Below are 23,911 nucleotides of genomic sequence, written 5' to 3' on the forward strand. Positions count from 1 at the left end.
AAATCTCTTTGGCTCAGATAGATATGACTAAGTTCAGTAATATAATCTGATACAAAGAGAATATAACGAGTGTGTTTCCGTATCATTATTCCTAATATATGATGCGGAAACACACGAGGTTAAAATCTCTTCATCATATAATGTCATTCTTAAAATTACCTTTAAAAAAGAAGCAAAGCGTATGTGATTTATCTGAAGAAATCGATCATTCGCTTAAGAATACTTAGCGGTACACCGTTCATGAAAAAACAAACTCTGTAAACTCGCGACGACGTCATCAATGAAATGTGACGTTTTAGGATTCGCATGACGTGTATGGAGTTTTGTGAAAGTAGTTCGTGTAGTGACCTAATTTGCATAAAAATCAGAGTTGGACACTAAGTTTATCAGAATGCTTTCAGTAACACCCTCCATCATATAATATATTTGTTTTCTATTTATGTGTTAAGCTTGAGGCGATATAATGTCAAAGCAAACAACACATCACATATGCCAGCTATATAACGACGGTCTGTAAATCCTTGTGTATGGCCAGAGTTGAGTTTCAGATCATGATATTCCCACCGTGTTGGGGCGGTGGGGGTTAAAGCGTTCACTCGTCACGCCGGAGACCCGGGTTCTATTCACCACATGGGTACAATGTGTGAAACCCAATTCTGGTGTCCCCGCCGTGATATTGCTGGAATATTGCTAAAAGCGACGTAAAACTAAACTCACTCACTCACTAACTCAGTCCAGCCGTGTTACTATCGGTAACATCAGGAATTATCACGCATTAAATCCACAGAGGGAATAAAACACAGGTCTACGGCAAAACGAATCAACCCTTCAACCGAAAGGTTATCCTAGCGCCACATAAAGAATTATATGCTTAAATGTTACAAGGGGTTACTGGGTCACGTTGTCTCTAACCAATACATTATATGTGTGCTATATCCCAATGACATATCTAGTACGGGGATATTTACAATGTGTCAAGAAAGAACGTCTGGGAAAGCAAACATTTAATTAATCAGTATGACCTCTTTCACATGTAATGATAATGTAAACCCATATTTATAACACAACCTGTAACAGCTTGACACCAAGGGTTGGCGAAATGTCTGGTTTCATCAATTCCACATTTCGTTCAGTATGCATTCGCGGATTTTTAAACAGCATTGTATAAATTGTTATGTTAAACTGGGTCTAGCATCTGCCATCTCTAGCTTCCTTCAGAGTGAGGCTGACTGCTGAGTATGGTTTTACGCCGTTTTTAGCAATATTCCAGCAATATCACGGCGGGGGACATCAGAAATGGGCTTCACAAGTTGTACGAATGTGGGGAATCGAACCCGGGCCTTCGGCGTGACGAGCGAACGCTTTAACAACTAGGCTACCCCACCGCCCCTCAGAGTGAGGTGTTTTTGTTGTTGAACACAGTCAGCAATATTTGTTCAAGGTGAACTGTAGACGTTCGAATCTGGGAAAGACAAACCAAAAATTTATTAACAATCGTTACGGCTTCGGAGTAGGTAAACTCTCTCTGAATGACGTCACCGGACTCGACCACCCGATTTTCGCCTCTTTAGTCAGCACTAGAATGCCCACTTGGTAAATGCATCCTGTGAAAGCCTTTATATACCAGTACAGATCGTCGTTTCAACTCCGCTCAACCTGTACTCGTTTATATAAACACGGAATGTCTTCTTAATAAAAATATTTTCTGCTTAATACATTCAAGAATCAGAGAATCAGGTCGTTTTGCGTGTTTTCATATTGCTTAATTATGGGCGGGGCAATACTGCAAGAAGACTGTAATCATTGTTGGGACTGACATAATTTCCGGGTTGCAATCTAACTCCGCCGTTAAGGCCTTCTACGTGAACTTCTATACATCTGGATGTACGAAATTTGTGTAGATATACTCAAAGGTAAGTTTCGTTGTTTAAGATCATTAATCCACAATGGAAGATCAGATTATCAACTACGCTGTGTCATCATCATGACGTGATGCAATGTGGAGGTATTGGGAAATGTGCTATGACAGTGTAACGGTTGTTTAATGAGTGTGTGAAGACAATTTGAATATTGTTTGTATATACAGTGTAAGCTAGTGTGAGGTATAACACTGTGACATAACACGATAGTATGAAGACAGTGTAAAGAAAATGTAAAATTAGTGTAAAGACAATAATAATAATAATAATAATAATAGTTTATCACTGTGTCATATGTTACATTTTGGCACTTTACCTTATACAAACACCGGGCCAGTTCTGGCCTAAATGGCACCAGATAAATACATTTTTTTATTATTATTATTATTTATTTTTTTTAACAATGAACAAACACAGGAGAGTGTCAATGTATTGTTTATCTGTAAAAGCTGGCCATGCTCACTGAAAAATATAAAATCTTCATTTTAATGACGTAAACATTCTTTTTATAACATTGCTCCGAACTGTCAGTGCACCACTGTAATTCTAAACGCGGTTTATATTGTCAACCAACGACACATTTTATTAGCAATGATCATTAAAGGCTGGTGCTGAAAAAAATCACACTTTGTCTAACCCACTTCTCTGACTATTCGGGTACAATAAATTGTTGGAAAAAATATATACGAGGAGGTTCTCCATGACACAATATGGATTGTTTCAAGAGCAGCCACTTTCACTTGTAACTTTTGTGAGATTTATTGTGGCCCCCCTTAAGATTCAACAATTCGTTGTACGTCATCGGTCACTTAAACGAAAGCATTGTTGCAAGGTGAATATATCACTCGTTTATTGCCCTTGAAATCGTCTCGCTAACTAAAATAGCATCATCGTCTTTCAAACATTTCAGTTGACTTTGGTAGACATATTGAACACAAAAATATATTTGATTTCAAAATCGTCGCCTGTACTTTCGGAGCTATCTTTGTGACTTGCTTACTCACCAATGTATGTTTATATTTATAACATTCGCATGGATGTGCTCGATACTGAGTTGTGTAGATTATGGTCAGTCAGAGCATCGAGTTCATGTGGTCATAGCGACCAGTGTATATTGTCATAGCAACAAGTGTATGTTGTCATAGCGACCAGTTTATGTTGTCATAGCGACCGGTGTATATAGTAAAAGCATTTATGTAATGTTTAACCCATGAAAACGCATGCAACTTAACCGGTTTGAAAATGTTTAAGAGACGTTGTTTAGTATCAGGGAGTTTAAGTACTGACAAGAAAATGGGAACGAAGACCATGACTATAAGATTGTTAAACAAGGTGACTTTGTTGATTAGGCTTCTTCGTGCTGTGATGGTATGGGACGTTGTTCATTTTATTGACCACTTGATTGTATTGGAAAGGTACCCGTCCCAAGATATGACTGAAAAAACTGCTACAAAACGACAAACAAACATGTTGTAACAGCATAACGTATAAATTCTTTCAATGCGACGTTGCGGTTGAAATGATTGTGACTTTGCCAACAAAGATTATTATCTTACCTCTGTAAAGAAACCTCTCAATGAAAAGCTGATGATTTATAATAAAACAATCTATTTGTAAAAGTTTATTTTTACTTTCGCTTTATGTTTTACATAATCATTCCTTATGTCCTCTTACAGTTCTCTGGTTCAAGTTCGTTTCATCTGAATACAATTTGTACCTACTGGGTGCGACCAAAATGTTTGCACCGAGCAATATATATCGACCCACCTTGTTCCTTAACCACGTCATAAAATACGTCATTTAGAAATAATATATAGTTATTACAGTGCTACTGTTCCACCTGTAATTGTATTTCTCTTTTAACGCAGGTCATATCTTCTGATAATAAAATTCATTTTATTGATCAAATGCACTACAGTGATAACAGATACAGTTAGATATATTGGAGACATCACGTCAACGTGTAATACTTAACGTGTTGCTAAACAGACAGCTGATAAAAGCTATTGATGATAAACAAAGTGTATCTGTACCCCTGCAAACGTCATCTGCAGCATGAAATGTTGGTGCGTATGCACTTGTTCTAGTGTCATCATCATGCTCATCATCATCATGTAAGCAGCAGTTGGGCATCTCTACATCCATCGCTCTCCCTACGTATACTACTGAAAAAGATTTAGAAACATCCGATTGTTTCATATCTCTACAATTCTCTTGTAATGACATAGCAGGTAAACTGATGTAAAATGGAAGAAAAGGGTGAATTGTATATTTATTTCAAGCGGATGTTGACCTTGTGGGTTCCCTATTGATCCCTACTAAGCCATTAATTACTACTTTTGGGATTTTGTTTGTTTGTTGTTTGACGCCACTCAACAATATTCAAGCGGTGGTCTGTAAATAAAAGAGTCTGGCCAGACAAACTAGTGATCAACAGCATGAGCATTGATCTACGCAATTGGCATGCGGCGGCATGTGCCAATAACCCCAGGGAGCCTGACCACCCGATCCCGTTAATCGCCTCTTAAGACAGGGCTTAACCAAATATCGATTCTAACCCGAATCTTCACGGGTTACAATATCTAGGATGATCTGTAAGTATGTTTATGAAACAGGCTAATATTTTAAGAACATTGAGATCTTATTGTAGCCGAAACAAATTTGATGTGTCAAATGGATGGAAACGTTATGAATATTTATAATGGACAGGTTTTTCCTGCAAGAGGGCGTGGATGGTTCCGAACACCAAAGTAAAATAATAAAACTTAATGGCAAAAGAAAACCCCGAACTGTCAATGTAGCTGGGTTTTTTGTCACTTTGTTCATGTTTGAAACTTTACAATTGACGGTTTTTGAATGACATTGCAACCTGCTTTGCTGACACATGGTGTCTTGTTCATTGTTCGATGCGAATGTACCTGTATGAATGCATTGATGCGTAAGTGAAAGGTCTCCCCGACACAGTAAATCTTTACATTGTCTCTTTGAAGTTAACAGCGATAAACGCACGTCAAACATGCTGTTCCAAATGCGTTGGCGTTGAGATTGATGTTTATGCTGGGATTATATGGATAAGAGTAGTTAATATGTAGATCTTTATCAAGATTGTGAAAGCTATAGAATAAGCCAACAGTTTACTTGCACTCTTAATGTGCTTAGATATTTTAGATACCATGGATTATAAAAAGGAAAAAAGAGCGAGATGGTTTGTCAAACTGTAGAGTTGGTGCAGGAGTGCTTGAGTGAGTGAGTGAGTGAAATAGACTGGGGTTAACGCCCCTTTGAACAGTTTTCCAGTTATTTCACAGCATGTATGCGTTATGCTGGGGGAGGCTCCGGATGAGGCAGGTCACATACGTTCACCAAGTGAGTGAGTGAGTGAGTGAATTTAGTTTTACGCCGCACTCAGCAATATTCCAGCTTTTGGCGGCGGTTTTTAAATATCACCAATTTAGTGAAACCCACTAGCAGAAGGATATTCATGGGGGGTGTTTTGATTTATCGAACTGTCAATGCATTCGATGTCCCCAGGACGATTATCAATAAATGCGATAACACTTGATTAAGTTATTTTATACTGATAATTGTTTGTGAAATAGTTCGTTTCCATTAACGCCACGTCAGAAGGGGTCTACATTTATCCATTGTGAATACATTAAAAACATTGGAACAATCAAGCACGCTTTCATTCATTGTTGCTCAAAAGTAGTTTTGAACAGGGTTAAAACATTCAAGGCATCGGTGCAGCTGTCAGAATATTTATGGTGGACATATGTACATGTCTAAATTTGACACATCGATGGCAGAAATGATCTCTGATGGGAGTTTAGCCTTGTACCATATGTTCCGAATGTTTCATTTGAACAGTTGACTTGGCGTTTCATGTATTTGTGACGAGTGAGAACGATGACGCTGGATACCACAAACCTTTCCGCAAACACGTGGTATCAATACTATTTGATAACGATTCGAAAACACATGTTCACGATACAGTTCGAGACGTGCAGTGGCTTCTGTAAGATCACTTGTCAGGATGAAAATGAGTTTCTCGCTTTAAAATCTCATAGACACGTCTTTTCAACAATTTGCACACTATTGAAAGGATTGTATTGATTTATTTAGCCATTCATTCATTCATTCATTTAGTTATTCATTTTAAAGCGACACCAAAATAATGTAGTCCCTTTTTGGGAGCGGTAGCCTATTGGTTATAGCTTTCGCTCGTCACGCCGAAACCCCACATGAGTAGAATGTGTGAAGCCCATTTCTGGTGTCCCCAGCCGTGATATTGCTGGAATATTGCTAAAAGCGGCGTAAAACTAAACTCACTCACTCATTATTTCTGTCCTTCCTTCGTGTATATATTTTCTCGTTATCTACCCAGGTACAACAAACGAGTGGCTGGAGAATGTCCGGTCTGGCTGATGTGCTTGAGTGTCTTTAAACAATGACCAGTGATTGTAACCAGTGATAATTACATGTGGCTTGAGATACCTGTAATGAGGGAGTCACCTGTATTGGTGTAATGTGTACTGTCAACAGATTTACGTTTTCTGTCTTTTATTAAGTTCTCAAAAGTAGACATGGTCAGACTGAAATGCGTCATTATAATAATGCGAGAAGAGTACAGACGCATTTTTCGCATTAATGAAATGCTCGCATTAATTTCATGATTTACAGTAATTAGCTTGAAACCAGAAGTTGCCAATTGTAAACAAATGTTCTAGGGGTGAGTTGAGTTCCCGACCCAACAAACAATGTTCCAGCCATGATACTGCAGACAAAACCAAATATGATCTTCGCAGTTACGCATGTAGGGGATAGAACAGGGTACCAACGTACCTTTTTCCACTTTTATTAATATATTTTGTATGTATATATTTGTTTTATTGTTAAGCACAGTCACCAATATTCGAGCAGGTTGATGTGTGAAAGGTGGAGCCTGGGCCAGACAAACCAGACGTTAATGAGCAACGTTCAATCAGTGACGTCACCTAACACGACTGCCAGATTCAATTTACTCCCCTCTAAACACAAGAGGTTATAGCCCGGGAAAGCCACATTTATGAAAAACAGAGCTGAAAATGGTGTGGCTCAGCCGGCAATGGGCATGGTTGAGTAATCGTATGAATGTGGCTCTCCCGGCCATGCACTATCAGGTAATCCGTGTTACCGTATATAATGGGTATCAATTATTGAAATATTCATTATGAAAAATCTAAAAATCCAGTTGAATTGAGAAAAGTCCAGATCACGCAAACAAGCTGCCTCACGTAAGTACTGAAACACCTTTTACGAATTATTTATGATTATACGACCAATTATTTCTTTGAAGCATTTTAACTTATGGGAGCACCAAAGGCATTCACTGTTTTATCCTTTCTGATTTGGGATCAGAGCTATTGATGCCACAGTTATTATGTATACTTTCATGCTAAAACCTCCAAAAAAACAAACAAAAAAAAACAATTTAGAAGAATGACCATTTATTGCACAAATATTCTTTTAAACAGCAACATATGTGACACAATTCGTATTTTTCAACTGTGGCTTTCTCGGGCGGACACCACACAAGCAGTTGATTGCTCACTGGTCAGAGAGTTCGATGAAGATCAGTGTATCAGAACATAATGTGGTTCAAAACTCTTAATATCCTCATCTCAGCGCAAGACTATCAGACCTCGTTCATACACACACAGTGTGCCTTACATCAGAATATTTCCTTCATAAACGAATCAGAGTGTTAAGTACCTTTTTTCAGTGTTTTCATCAATTTGTTAAATTATAGGCGGACCATGCTAGAAGACAGAGGCCACTGTTTGTGACCAAAGCATATCCGGGTAACTTTCTGAGTGAAAAAAGAAAACAAACTTGTCTGGTGACATCCACCATGTAAGTTGTGTTCACCTAGATGTGAGAAATATGCACAGATTTCCTCATCACAAGGTACGTTTCTCTGTTTAAGTGTTTATTTTTTGTAAAGACAATGTAAAGACATTGTAAAGACATTGTACAGACAGTTAAAAGACAAAAAGGAAAGTGATCGGTTCCTTTAAACACAGCAGTCCGTGTATGGGACGACGTTAGACAATCTACGCCCATTGGAAAATTCAAAGCGTAATTTTAATTTCGCGAACACCTGGTGTCATCACTGATTTTCAGGGTTAGTGATCCATTCATAATTTTCACAGCTATTTTTCCCTTTGCACCAAACAGAATTTGTTTCTTAGGAGATTCTAGAAGCACTGACGTGATGTATTTAATAAACAAAGAGGGAGTGAGTGAGTGAGTTTAGTTTTACGCCGCACTCAGCAATATTCTAGCTATATGGCGGCGGTCTGTAAATAATCGAGTCTGGACCAGACAATCTAGTGATCAACAGCATGATCTACGCAATTGGGAACCGATGACATGTGTCAACCAAGTCTGACCACCCGATCCCGTTAGTCGCCTCTTACGACAAAGGTGGGACACTGAACATCAATTCTAACCTGAATCTTCACGGGTCTAATGAACAAAGAAAATATTGTGTACCTTAGCACAAAACTGCCATTACATCACATTGATTCTGAAGTCAGTTTGTTATATTAGCCAACGACATTTCGTAGACCATTTTCATGAAAAGCTGTCGTAGAAGAGAAACTTCAAACTCTTACCCACTTTATCGAATAATCGGGTTCTGCAAATTGTGAGAACAAGTTTTTACAAAGGGTTCTATATGACACGGTATGGAATGTTTCAAAAGTGTGCACTTTCACGTGTATGAGAGATTTACGATGGCCCCCCTCAAGCTTTTAACAGATGCACGTCATCGGTCACTTGAACGTGAGCATTGTTACAAGGTAAATATATCACAGTTTTATTACCCGTACAGTTGCTTGCTGATTAAAAAACATTATCCTATAACCATTTCAGTTGGCTTAGGTAGACTGATTGTACCACTTTGATGATATTGATCTCCTGTGTGTGGCAACATGGCAGCCAACGCATGTCGTGATATTGTGTTCAGAGGATATTGTAATACCAAGAGTATAATTTTTTATTTATCCTCGAAATCGCACACGACTTTACTACAACCTTGAAATTGTATAAACCCGTTGTATAATAGAAGTCCTTTTTGGTAAAGAAAGTGGGAACGAAAGCAATCATGTCTAAGATTGTAATCCTCTGGTGTGGTGTGATTGGGTAACCTCGTGGTTAACGCGTTTGTCCATTGAGTCCAAAACCCGGGTTCTATTCCCCACACGGGCACCATATGTGAAGCCCACTTCTGGGGGGTGGGGTCACCATGACATTGCTGGCATATTGCCAAAAGCGGCGTGAACCATGCTCACTCACTTACTGTAATCCTGCGGTCAACTTATTCAGGTTTCTATATGTTTCATTTTATTCATCAACCAAATGTTTTCGCCCATGAGCAAACTTGAATATTCTCGCCGGCGAGGTAGTTTCAATTTTGACTTTTCGAAAGAAAGAGTTTATCATCAACAGCATACATATGTTTAAGATATCTGCAAGAGATAACAATTACGTATGTCAAAATATGGTTGTGATTTTCAAATCATGTATGGAGGATCGGGTAGAATAATATTGAAACTAGAGCTGGGTGTTTCATCAAATATTGCAATATGTGAAGCCCATTTCTGGTGTCCCCCGCCAGGATATTCCTGGAATAGTCCTAAAAACCGTGAAACCATACCCACTCGCTCATCAAAATATCTGTGAAGACACAAATCTGTAACTCCCGAAATTGAAATTCAATTATACTTTTCCAGTCGGCCAGAACAATACAACCTTATACACAACCCCACGCTCATGTCAACTGGTGTCTTCCTGTGGCTCTAGCACCTGTAGAAACGTATCCTCTGTCATATATCCTACTCTGATGAATATATTGCACCTTCGTGCCAGCAACACGAAGCTGGGATAAGAGGCCATTGACGTCATAAAGTAATTAAAGTCACAAAAACAATACTAGTCAAAACTAATAATTATATAAACTCATAAATATAATCACCGGGCAAATGGACGTTTAATGTCAAATCATACAAACTCTCGAAACTAATTACTTTTCGTACAACACTCTCGCTAAATATCATGTCGACGAAAGTTTTCGTATAAATATAAGATGGATCGAACAATGCAACTGTATCTTCATGCACAATCACGTATAAAACTTAATGACCAAGCACATATCGTAATGTTTTTTACCCCTTTCCTTAGGATAAAATAAAAACCTCTGTCCTAGTCCTACCTCTAATTTCAGCTTTAATTATGTCGTACTTGTGCAACGTTTGGTCTCTTCCATGGCTACACACCAGTGTTGAAGTCGCGATCCACACGAGTGACCAATGTGACGCACACGGGTTGCGTCAGCCATTGCTCATGCAAGGAATGCACTTCTAAGCTGTAGTATATTGTACTTGGACTTCGTTCATGACCAGATATGTGATTGTATGGTTGAAAGCGTGCAACTATGTGCATTGTTTCTGGTTTTCGAATCAGGACAATACGAATCTGATTTACAAAAACAAGCCGACCAATACCGTGTTTCCATCCGCGTGGTAAATGTTACTTAAAATGATATTAACATTCAAGCAGTAGTTCAGCTGGTTCTAATGTGATATTATAAAGAAAGGTAACCTTTGGACATTGAACTTTTGCCTTACACTTACCGTTTGTGTTAATAAAATAAATATCCAATAGCTAATTATCAACTAAAGGGACGTTGCTGTAATTGGGGATACATACGGGGATAACTACATACTGAGAAATTTGTGACAGTTTGAAAGGCGGTGGAATAGCCAGGTGGTTAAAGCGTTCGCTAGTCACGCCGAAGACCCGGGTTCTATCCCCCACATGGGTACAATGTGTAAAGCCCATTTCTGGTGTCCCCTGCCATGATATTGCTTGAATATTGCTAAAAGCGGCGTAAAATGACACTCACTCATCGTTACAGTTTGTTGGATTGATAGGAGATTGTAAGAAGGGAGAAATAAACTAGGTGATGATGGACAGAAGGATGATGGGAGGATGGACAGATACTTCTTGACGATGGATTGACTAATGGAAAAATGATGGGTAGCTGGTGGGACGTTACGAAACCTGCAGAGGCTTGATTGTCGGAAGATGGTGGTGAAGAGATCAGAGGGATAATGGATTGTTAGTGACTGGATGGGTGCCCTGAAGACTGGGAGGATGTTAGATTTCATTAAAGGGATGAATAGATGGTTTATAGACTGACTGGAGTTAGCCTTAGTTCTCAGTTGTTAATTATTTCTCGCTTGATAATTTCTGTTATTTTAGTTTTACGAAATCATGAAAGAAACGCTAATTTGTTGGTGATATTGTTGTCAGTTGTGAGCGACACGTATATATTTTTCTCATAGCAAAAGGATGCTTCCTTTGTCCAGGACAGAACACAACTTGGGTGGACTCGTGGTAGACGAACATAAGGCTTAACCAAGCATGTTGTAACACACAACACTACCCGCCACATACCCTTCGTTTCGGCTGACTGCACCCCATCCCCTCCCCGAGATCTGGTGGGTCTGTTCTTCACACTGGGTTGTAATCAGCTTCCCAGGGCGTGGAAACCCTGACCTAATCAGCACGGAAAGTTTTGGAGACAGGTAGAACGAATGACTCATAAAGAAACCGGGTATTCTTACATTTCACCCCTTTTTGTACTTAGCTCGTTAACTAATCACGGGGACTTGAATTGTGAACAGATATTACCAAAGACAGGTTTCAATACTCATGAGGTTTTGCGCCATACTGTAAACATACAGATGTATGGATTTGGGTGGGATGGATGGATGGATCGATGCGTGATGCATGGATGGATGGATTTGGGTGGGTGGATGGATGGATGGATGCATAGAGATGGATGGATGGGTGATGAAGTGTGTGTTGAGATGATTGATAACGCCATGAGAAACATTCGATAGTATTACCATTGACTGATAACAAACTGCAAGAATGCGTGCAAGTATGGGTCAATGGTCACAGTTTATCTCACAGCGTTACTACCACCTTCTGAACGGTGTAGACACTAACATTCCTTTCCTCTGACATTATGAAATACTCCATTGATGTTCCCATTATCTCGTTCTAACCCGGATGTGCGGTGTTCACGCACCACAAAACCTATATGAAGCTGACACTGACCGTCAGAGAAGTGTAACTCAAGCACGTAATCGCCGCTATAGTTTCTATTCTATGTTTTCTAGGAAGTAAAAGATACCGATCGCTAATATACATTGTATATGTGTTACCAGTGTAGCAACTGATGAAGGTGCGGTCGATGTTGAAATACATGTTGGGTTTATTGTTGTACAAGGATGTTGTTGGTGTTAAACCGATCACACTTTCTTCATTTATTCACCCAACAGGTGCTTGATTGTATGGTTTTTTTAAAAAAACAACATATATTTTAAGTCACGTTATCTATGATAGAATGTATTGGTATTTAGAGACCGATGACGTTGTTTATGTTATATTCATAATTATCATACCATACGACATACAATGTTATGGCCAGATAAACTGATATGCCAATTATGCTGATTCGAGGGATTAAATGACAGTCAACATCTTGCTCAATACACACGAACTGGTCCATTTGTCCAAAAGAGTAATACGCTCAAGTAAATCTCCAAAAATATAGTTTTTGTAATCATAATTTCCACCGCCCATAGTTTTTTTAAAGTACGAATTATAGTGTGCAAAATGTTACCATGTACCATGTATCAAGATGTGCAGAGTCGATAAAACCTGTGTTAAACAATGCAACATGTCGGATGCGTATCTTACAACACAGCACATGTTCCTTGGTTTTGACAAGCTCGACAATAACTATGAATAAGGTACATACGAAAATATACAGGATGTGCGTTTGAACCCTGTAACGCCACCAGCGTGACGTCACAATTCCTGACAAGACAAGAATATTAACTTCCTGATTTGTATAACTCTCATCCGGTTTTTTCTTGTGTTTCCTACAGTTTTCAACAAGAGTATGAAATGAACTACAGAAACTACATATTTGATTCTTTTCAGAGAACCCATATTGGACTGTATTGGCGATGTCTTCACTTGAATCATAGGTATGTTATCACAATTGATACCTCTGAGTCGACTGAATGATGAGAGGGTTCCAAATGACTGTGTGATATCCATTTACAGTACCCATACGGACTGGTTCACCTTACCAAAACAAAACCGACTGGTTCACCATACAGGTACGGACTGGTTCCATGACGACTGGTTCACCTTACCAAAACCGACTGGTTCACCACAGAGGTACGGACTGGTTCCATGACGACTGGTTCACCTTACCAAAACCGACTGGTTCACCATACAGGTACGGACTGGTTCACCTTACCAAAACCGACAGGTTCATCATACATGTACGGACTGGTTCCATGTAGACTGGTTCACCTTACCAAAACCAAAACCGACTGGTTCACCATACAGGTACGGACTGGTTCCATGACGACTGATTCACCTTACCAAAACCGACTGGTTCACCACAGAGGTACGGACTGGGTCGTCATATCCATACGGCTTGGTTCACCGTACCCATACGGACTGGGTCGTCATATCCATACGGCTTTGTTCACCATACCCATACGGACTGGGTCGTCGTATCCATTCGGCTTGGTTCATCGTACCCATACGGACTGGTTCATCGTACCCATACGGCTTGGTTTACCCTACCCATACGGCTTGGTTCATCGTACCCATACGGCTTGGTTCATCGTGCCCATACGGCTTGGTTCATCGTGCCCATACGGACCGGTTCATCGTACCCATGGGCCATACGGCTTGGTTTACCGTACCCTTTCGGACTGGTTCACTGTATCCATGTGTGGACTGGTTCATCGTACCCGAACAGACTGTTCGTTTCTGACACAACCATCCACTGGAGTGCCTGTATTCGCCCCAGTTATTTACAAACCAACATGAATGCGGCATTAAACAGCATTAACACTCAGAAACACACCAGACGCAAGAAATTCAAATAGAGTAGTAATAGAAAATTCTGGTGTTTAAGTGTCTATAGTTATCACGACAATACACCCACGAACGACAAAACGTCCTGTTCAGCCACGCTGGCACAGCCGAGAACATGCTGGACATACGACGGCCGCCTGCATGGCGCGTGAACGTGATTGGCGGCTGTGGGTACTTTCATGAGGTAATAAACCCTCGAGAGATGACATATAGGATAGGTCGCCTTTGTCAGCCACTCGAGATTGTATCTGTGGCATGTAAAGCGTGGCTTGTACTGGTGCATGTACCTAGCGTCTAGATGTCGCTCCATGCGCAAAATAGAGTGTGTGAGTGAGTTTAGTGTTACGCCGCACTCAGCGATTTTCCACCTATATGGCGGCGGCTCAAAATAAAGAATTTTAAAAACACTAAACTGATTTTAAGTACCATTAGGATTACAAACTGCATACTTGAGCAACAAGATACTTTTGTATCTTGTGTTAGTCAAGATATTGTCAGTTAAAAAGTTGATATTCCCCTGAAGATGATTTGATTTAATTAAAAAGTGAGAAAGCGGAATGTTAGCCTCCCGCTGTGTAATGTACACACATTCGACTCGCTAGTGAGCATCCTTTTAAAATATGTTTTGATATGATGTATACGTGTACACTTACTCATATTACCCAGGGACAATATGACATGATTCTATCCATGCAGAGTAGTTAATTGTTAGAAGAGTAGCAAAGGCACGGTGGTGGTGTTCTCGCATGAGATAAAATATTTTTTTGAAACTTATGATTGGCAAACAGAAAGTTCTAGTATAAAGGTCCACAGTTCGGGGTGTAACTACCAACCAAATAATGAATGAGTTTAGATTTACGCCACACTCAGCAATATTCCAGCTATATGGCAGCGGTCTGTAAATAATTTTAGTCTGGACTTGACAATCCAATGATCAACAGCATGAACATCGATCTACGCAATTGGGATACGATGACATGTGTCAACTACATAAACAGGGCGCATACAAACTGCAGGGTGTCGTAGTATGTCCAGTGGGTTAGAGTGGTTTCACCAATGACAATGATGAAGATACCATGGCCTTCAAAAGTTGTACCCATTTGGTGACCGAGTGAACTCCTTTACCATAAGGCTACCCCACGGGGGTTCTTACTTACAGTGGATCTGCTTTTAAATGAGGGTAAGGATAACGAAGCCTATATCTCATGATTGGCTCTATATCTCATAGTTCTGATCCATTACTCTCTTGCTAAAGTAGTCGGATGGGTGCTCTATACATAACGTTAGACACTGACAATGAACACTACCAAAAAAAACAATTAAATGGGTCTGCTCCCGCTGATAGCTCGTTCGGATGTCCCCACACAACTTAAAACGCTACGTCACAATGTCATAAAGGGCCAAAGTGACGTCATTAAGAAAAAAATACCAAGCTTTGAAATGTATTATGACCAAGCCTGCTGATGGCGGGCTTCGTCGCCGAGCTCGAACCCTATTGCTGATAGTGGTGCGGGCTGGGTGATAAATCAGGGATATACCTTACACAGGTATGTCACTCACACCTTGAGCTAAAAATAGGGCCTATGGAAACTCCCGGACTTCACAATATCCGTCTATCCGCAGCAGTGCTGCCGTCATATGTAAATTGATATTCAAATGAGCTGTGCTATATGTTTCTACAGACCAAGTCGCGCTTCAGTTTGAGTTGACTCGTGGTGATGACACTTTGTGGGACTGGGGATATATTCTAAACTATGACAACACAAAGTGGAACGTCTGGATACTGGAAGTGATGCAAGGCCAAGAATACTTACAGATGGCAGATCAACATGATGCTGCCGAGTTCGAATGTTTGGACACAGAAACCATTCTGGAATGGCTGACTCAAAGACATAAGCATAAACGCCCATATGTAAGTGGAATCAGTTTTCTTTGAGTCATCTTTCCACTGATGCTTACTGATGTACAAATATAAAATGTATAAGCTATAATAGTTGAATCGTAGACATCAGAATACATGCAATGAGAAGATATAGAATACCTTGCAAGCTACTGAATGATACATGAAATGACGTATAAATGTTCGACATAATGTATATGGGCACAATGTTGTATGAACAACGTTTGTGAAAGTTTTCTTTAATCTGTATGTGCCTGTTGCCATCGGGGTAGTAGTATGACGATGGAGATTCTGGCTCACTTCCGCTCATGGCGTTATTTCTGGCTAATTAAGCTTCCAGCAGTCTCTAAAAATCGAAGCCCACGAGCATGACCATCGTTGGATGTCTCTTGTATGAAAGGTCGAAACCTTTAATTTGATGTTTTTAATTTTTTTTAAATAACCGTTATAGCTAGCGATTATATTATGGATTGGGTCTGACATAAATTGACCCCTGGGTTGGTTTGGGTTAGGGGCAGGTTACGCTCCCCTTTCGCAAACACTTGGTATCGCTACTATTTAAATGTGATTTAAAACATGGTATGGTCGGACAATAAAAACAGACTGGTTTTGTCGCGTTTAATACCAAACGTACGTCTTGTCGGAAATTTAGAATTTTACATTAGCGTCATTTGATTGTGAAATCTGTTGTGAACTGAACTTCTCCATGAAGACACTTTATCACTGACATAAAAATATGATTACATCGAAGCGCAGTTGTAATGTCCGTGTTTGCTGACCACTTATCTCTTACATCAAAAAAGTCGGTTACATGATTTGGACACTTAATATCACGTAAACAAAACACTTCAATATCTATATTAGACTATAGTGTCGGTAGGGTTCGTTTTAAACGGTATTCCGATTTAATTGGTTTTGAGTCTCATGCTGTTCAATATGTGACAAATAAATGCATTTGTGTATGAATGTTTATCTTTTTTCCCTTCCATTCGAACAGGGTTACATTGGAGATTCACTCGTGGCAGTGAATCCGTGTCAGCGACTGGATATCTATAGTCAAGAGGTGCGTCCAGTATTTGTACTATGATATATTTCGAAACAAACAGGCAATAGTCACATGTATCACATCCACTATAACGGCCATAAGGGACGATTTATAATTTATGGCGGGTCGGGGTGGGGGATGGTGATGATTTTAAGGAGGGGGGTCACCCATTTTGTTCTGAGGAGGTGGGGGGCATCAGGTTTGTACACATTAACTAAGGTGGTCGTCATTGATTTTGTACATGGGGGTGGGGGCACTTACTTCGTTCAGAAAATTGAAGGGGAGGGTCATTCACATTGTACATACTTCTCCATAAATATCATCATCACACACCCCACCCCAGCCCCACCCCACCCCTAGCCATAAATTATGAACGGTAGCTAACCAGGAAGTACGCACACAGACACATTTATACAGCACAAGCGTTCTTCAGCTGAGTTCAGATCCTGGGCCCAGTGCAAAGAGGAGTTGGTAACACAACTACCATCGTTTAACAGCTATATGAGCATAGCGCTCTAGGAGTTCGTAACACAACTACCATCGTTTAACAGCTATATGAGCATAGCTCTCTAGGAGTTGGTAACACAACTACCATCGTTTAACAGCTATATGAGCATAGCTCTCTAGGAGTTGGTAACACAACTACCATCGTTTAACAGCTATATGAGCATAGCGCTCTAGGAGTTGGTAACACAACTACCATCGTTTAACAGCTATATGAGCATAGCTCTCTAGGAGTTGGTAACACAACTACCATCGTTTAACAGCTATATGAGCATAGCGCTCTAGGAGTTGGTAACACAACTACCATCGTTTAACAGCTATATGAGCATAGCTCTCTAGGAGTTGGTAACACAACTACCATCGTTTAACAGCTATATGAGCATAGCGCTCTAGGAGTTGGTAACACAACTACCATCGTTTAACAGCTGTATGAGCATACCGCTCTAGGAGTTGGTAACACAACTACCATCGTTTAACAGCTGTATGAGCATAGCGCTCTAGGAGTTGGTAACACAACTACCATCGTTTAACAGCTGCATATGGAGCTGTATGAGCATAGCGCTCTAGGAGTTGGTAACACAACTACCATCGTTTAACAGCTATATGAGCATAGCGCTCTAGGAGTTGGTAACACAACTACCATCGTTTAACAGCTGTATGAGCATAGCGCTCTAGGAGTTGGTAACACAACTACCATCGTTTAACAGCTGTATGAGCATAGCGCTCTAGGAGTTGGTAACACAACTACCATCGTTTAACAGCTATATGAGCATAGCGCTCTAGGAGTTGGTAACACAACTACCATCGTTTAACAGCTATATGAGCATAGCGCTCTAGGAGTTGGTAACACAACTACCATCGTTTAACAGCTATATGAGCATAGCGCTCTAGGAGTTGGTTACACAACTACCATCGTTTAACAGCTATATGAGCATAGCGCTCTAGGAGTTTGTAACACAACTACCATCGTTTAACAGCTGTATGAGCATAGCGCTCTAGGAGTTGGTAACACAACTACCATCGTTTAACAGCTGTATGAGCATAGCGCTCTAGGAGTTGGTAACACAACTACCATCGTTTAACAGCTATATGAGCATAGCGCTCTAGGAGTTGGTAACACAACTACCATCGTTTAACAGCTATATGAGCATAGCGCTCTAGGAGTTGGTAACACAACTACCATCGTTTAACAGCTATATGAGCATAGCGCTCTAACGAACGGGCTTTATGAACGTTTTCAAGTCAAGACGATTTCTAGACTTACAGATGGAAACTACGTTTTTTTTTGCTTTTCAAACAGTGAACATTGAATATACTTTCAAAGGGATATCAAATTCGTTTGTTGAGAAGTCAGTTAAAGGGATCCTTCTGATGCTCCTATGTTGAAACTTCAATAAGTTGAAAAGCTGATTGTTATGCACGACGCTGCTCTGCATCATCATCATCATCATCATCATCCTTCTCAGGTGACTGAATGTATGCAATTGCTGCATTTTGATTGTAAATGGTCAATTCATATCTGAGTTAGTACTTACAGGCTATCTATCTTCGGATAATTCGAAAATCGTGACATGCCGTTCCTTTTCACCTATGTTACACTGAAGCGTTCCCGAAGTTCGACATGCTCTTGCCCAAGCATAAGAGCTTCATATTTTCTGTACATATACACTCTTTCACAACTCTTTCGCTATTTCTTATATACACTCTTTCTCAACTCCTTCGCTATATCTTAATTATTTTCTGTTCATGAACTTGTATACAAATCTGTCCAAATGGTTACGGTTCCGTAAGCGTCAACCTCGCTTTTCACCGTTTATTTCAAATATTTTGAAAAAGCAGTATTAACAGTGATACTATTTTGTCAGTAGACAAGAAGTTGCTACAAACTACTACATTGTATTCTACGTGAAAGAGAATATGGAAATGATTAACAACTCTTCGACCCATTTATGTGAGGATTTCATAACACATGTCATTAAATGTCTAAAAAAAGTTCAAATTATTATTATTATTGTCCCTGACACTAGTTTGTAAGCTCCATACAGTGGTGGTGGGTTTAAGTAACCATGTTATTACTAGATATCCTGTAGAGACAGGCGGATGTTCTAACATTGAATAGCAGAATAAGTAGTCGCTGTGGTAAATTGCATTTCTTGCTTGTCTGTTCATCACAAAATAATCAACAAAAATCTTTTAGATATTTTGGACAAATCCCACGCTTGAAAAATAACTAAAATCTAATTCATCCTGTGATGTTAAACTCTCTAACGATATGAAAAAGTGTCTGTGTTTGTTTTTACTTGTAGACTAAACTACTTTCATAGGGAAAACTCTTATAACGAATATAACGAATATAACGAACTGTAATACTTTTCGGCCCGGACGGTTTTTGTATGTTTAGTTAAAATGCGCAAAACAAACTTCGGTTACATGGAACTAAAATAGAAGTACCTTTATGTTCGTTATAACGTATAACGTTCGTATATTCGTTTGTTGCACATATAACTATGTATGCCGAATGTTATCGAGTATATTCCCAGTGTCACTATCCTTGAATTTTAGAACATTTGTTTCTATTCTGAAACATTAAGCAGACACGTTGTAAGGTAATGAATACATGCCATTAAATCATTCCGTTATTCTCCTAGGACAATGAGAAATACACCAACCTGCGGGTGCGGAGCCAGCAGCCCCCTCACATCTTCTGGGTGGCTGACCACGTGCACCAGTCCATGGTGGAGAGTCAGGATGACCAGTGCGTCGTGGTGTCCGGGGACTCAGGCGCCGGCAAGACAGAGTCCACCAAATACATCCTCAGCCATCTGGTCAGGCGGGAGAGCACCAAGTCAGACCTTGTGGAAAGACTAGAACGGGTAATTTCATTACCATTATTAATTACCACTGATCATTCTCATTATCAAAATTTATTTACTATTATCACCACTTTCATCATCGTCATCATCATCATCCCTCGGTTGGGGCTGTTTGGGATTGGCTTTCTTTAATTATCTTTATCATTGTTATTTTTATTATTTTATATTTTCTTATTTTTGGTTTTTATCCCAACATCGAAGTTTGTACGACCTGTGTTTGTTCCGGGTTACCTCCCCGCGAAGAATCAGACTGTGTTAAACTGAAATACTTTTCAAAGTGTGGCTAAACCAAACTCACGCACGCACGACATTTATAGTTTTCTCGTGTTGAGTCCGCGGAGACGAGATTACTACGCTAGGATTCGGGTGGTTGTATACCACGATAACCCTTCCGGTCACAGGGAAACATGCACCCGTGGTTAATGGAGGCTAGGGTTGGTTTAAGGCCGCACCCACACTCGATTATTTCCAGACCGCAGCCATATATAGCTGATTTGTTTCAAATGTTCAACCTTGCACTGAACTAGCATGCATTATTAGGCACGAATGAGGAAGTTAGGCGGCTTTCTCAAATAAAATGATACATAATTCGCCTCTCACTGCCACCATTATGCATGAAATGTTTTACAGTATATTTCAGTTTTTGAGAGTAAATGTATTCTCCCAAGTAAGATGAGACATGTTAACCATACCTGGCAGGTTTCTTGACATCTGACGACTGCTATGATTATCTTTAAAGTTTAGGTATCTCAGTGTAAATGTATTTGATAGTTATTCATAAACATAAGCTTTTTTGGATAGGGAAAGGATTTTGTTGCTAAATTATACGGTTTGACTGGTTTCAAATGTTAAACGGTACACTGAACTAACAATACAGTTAACATGCATTATTAAGGGTGAATTAGGAAGTAAGGCGGCTTTCTCAAAGAAAAGGACACATAATTCACCTCTTACTGACACCATTATGTATGACATTTTTTCCAGTATATTTCAATGTTCCAGAGTAAATGTATTCTCCCAAGTAAGATGAGACATGTTAACCATACCTGGCAGGTTTTGGATATGTGACGACTGCTATGAATATCTTTAAAGTTTAGACATCTCAACGTAAGTTGAATAGTCGTGTGGGTGTAAGTGTCACGTAGTTGACAAGGTTTGAGTTATTGGTAGTAGGCAAAAACTGCTTCTGACTCCTGCTTGGTATAACAATTAGATTGAAAACAACCTTTTTAACATCTTCCGTAGTGTTGGTTGATTGGTTGGTTTGTCGTTTAACGCCGCACTCAGCAGTTTTCCAGCTATTCGGCGGCGGTCTGTAAATAATCGAGTTTGGACCAGACAATCCAGTGATCAGAATTATGGGCATCGATGTACGCTTGACCACCCTATCCCGTTAGTCGCCTCTTACGACAAGCATGGGTTACTGAAGACCAATTCTAACCCCGATCTTCACGGGTTTCGAGACATGCTGTAATTTCGCAGATTGCCACGCTTTCTTTCTCTGAATTTTTATTTTTGAAAAAACATGGTTGCCATGGTTATATTACCCAATGTCAAAGTTGATCTAACACATATAAGATTCTGAAATGCATCATCTATATATAAACATATATATACATTTAGCAAAACCCGATTCAAATTCATTGTACATTTTACTTTTCAAAACTGACATCAAAGGAGCATAGGTTAAGTCAAAACCTATATCACGATAACAACCTTTAACCTGTACATGTACAAATATCGTGACACACAGCTAATCATCCTCCTGATTTTAGGTCAACCCTCTTCTGGAACTCTTCGGAAACGCAGCAACTGTTCTGAATTCCAACTCCAGCCGTTTTGGAAAGCTTGTTGAGCTGGAATATGAGTCGACGGGCTGCCTTAGTGCCGGTGAGTACCAGGGGGAGGTCAAGACGATATTACCTTGTAGTATCAGAGATAACATTGTCTTAATGCTTCTACATATCTATAGTCGACATACGTTTGTGGATGTCAATTTGTCATGATAGCAAACCATTGCTCTGACAATATATACAAACCTTATCTTAATGGCAAATAGTTAGTGGGACACCGGGCTGCCCTTACTGCCGGAAAGTCTATATTGTAAATATTATGTAAACGATAATCACCGTTAAGTACATACTTAAGGGAATAAAAGGACATCGGATATGTTAAAACCAACGCACCGAAATCTATCGACTGGTTCACAGCTCCCTACAAAATCCCAACATGTTTGGCCATTGAACCGTGATACTTTTTCTAAACAAGTACGTTCAACCTGTCAGTTCACACAACCTGAGTTACAATGACTTATACTGATCTGTTCTGATATGACGAAATATTATTGGAATATTTTACTTACTTTTTCTCTGAAATGTGTCAACATGTTGAGATTTTTCAATTTTGCAGTTAAATGGGATTTAGATTTGACATTTAATGTAGTTTTGTGTTATAACACAACGGGGATCGAGCTTACGTTTAGGCTGGGTCCGGTTTTAGTTATTTAAAATCCATTAATAACAATTGTACCATTTATGATTGCAAAGCATTTCGCAAAAAGGGTTGACTTGTATTTCAAACTTCTCTATTCTTTAAATGCGGGGTTTGGGTACACGTCGACAGTGTCTTCTATGATATCACTGCATCTAAACTGCGATTCGCATTTTTTAAATCACTATTACCAAATCAACTAAACAGCGTATACAATGACCAGTCACAAACTCGTTCAGTACACTATTTTTAACGTGAAAGTATCGTTATGTGGATAGAATACATTGTGGAAATTTGCATTTCTAATAAGAGAACAATTGTGACTAACAAAACAATGTCACGCGGACTTGTTAGTGAATGTTGCCAACAACATTTGAACGCCAACGAACAAAAAAATTCTTGTTATAACTGATTACTTTCCCACTCTCCCTGACCCTCAACACCCCGTGACCTGATCTCCGATTACGCCAACACGTGAGTCGTTACGTGGCCGGTTACGTGGCCGCTGTCATGTTTCTAGGCACGTAAGCCATGTTCTATTGAAGAGTTTGTTAAATTCATTATAATTCCGAACGGCATGTTTGGACACTATTATTTATGTGGTAATACATTAAACTTGGGGATTTTTATAGTTAATTCACCTTTCAAATTCTGTTTGTTTTGTCCCGATTTATACGTTTCTAAGGGACACGTGATTGTGTGAAATTGTTTGATTGTTATCTGAAGTGTTTATTGCTTAGTGTTTATCACATTCTGTCAAATCTCGTCAATTCGGAAAGAATCCAGACCTCCGTGAAGAAAAAAATGTCAATACTCTGTATGGGCGTCGAGGTAGCCTAGGGGTTAAAGCGTTCGCTTGTCACGCCGAAGACCCGGGTTCGATTCCCCACATGGGTACAATGTGTGAAGTCATTTCTGATATCCCCCGCCGTGATATTTCTGGAATATTGCTAAAAGCGGCGTAAAACCATACTCACTTCCTCAATATTCTTTATAAGCCTCATATTTATCCAGATTGTTTATAACGACACATTACTATTTTTATTTCTTTGAGCGTTCAACGACGTACAGTTCTAAAATCAGAAACAGAATTTCTCTACAATAAAATATCGCCACAACAATTAATTTTGACAATTAACTATCCCAGTGATACTATGATCTA

At 39.6% G+C, this 23,911-nt stretch overlaps 1 protein-coding gene across 1 annotated transcript in view; it reads left to right on the plus strand.

The window, feature by feature from the left end:
- The first annotated feature begins 15,586 nt into the window (after positions 1-15,586).
- The window catches only part of LOC124269013, a 35,607-nt gene continuing 27,282 nt past the window's right edge, over positions 15,587-23,911 (plus strand). Inside the window, exons 1-4 of the mRNA XM_046704043.1 lie at positions 15,587-15,849; positions 16,835-16,900; positions 20,035-20,259; positions 22,035-22,149. Of these exons, the coding sequence (XP_046559999.1) occupies positions 15,730-15,849; positions 16,835-16,900; positions 20,035-20,259; positions 22,035-22,149 (526 nt within the window). The 5' untranslated portion in view covers positions 15,587-15,729. The remainder of the gene's footprint in view (positions 15,850-16,834; positions 16,901-20,034; positions 20,260-22,034; positions 22,150-23,911) is intronic.

The sequence above is a fragment of the Haliotis rubra genome, unplaced genomic scaffold (genome assembly GCF_003918875.1).
Source record: "Haliotis rubra isolate DU_JTF1 unplaced genomic scaffold, ASM391887v1 Scf141, whole genome shotgun sequence".
Taxonomy (NCBI): Eukaryota; Metazoa; Mollusca; class Gastropoda; order Lepetellida; family Haliotidae; genus Haliotis; species Haliotis rubra.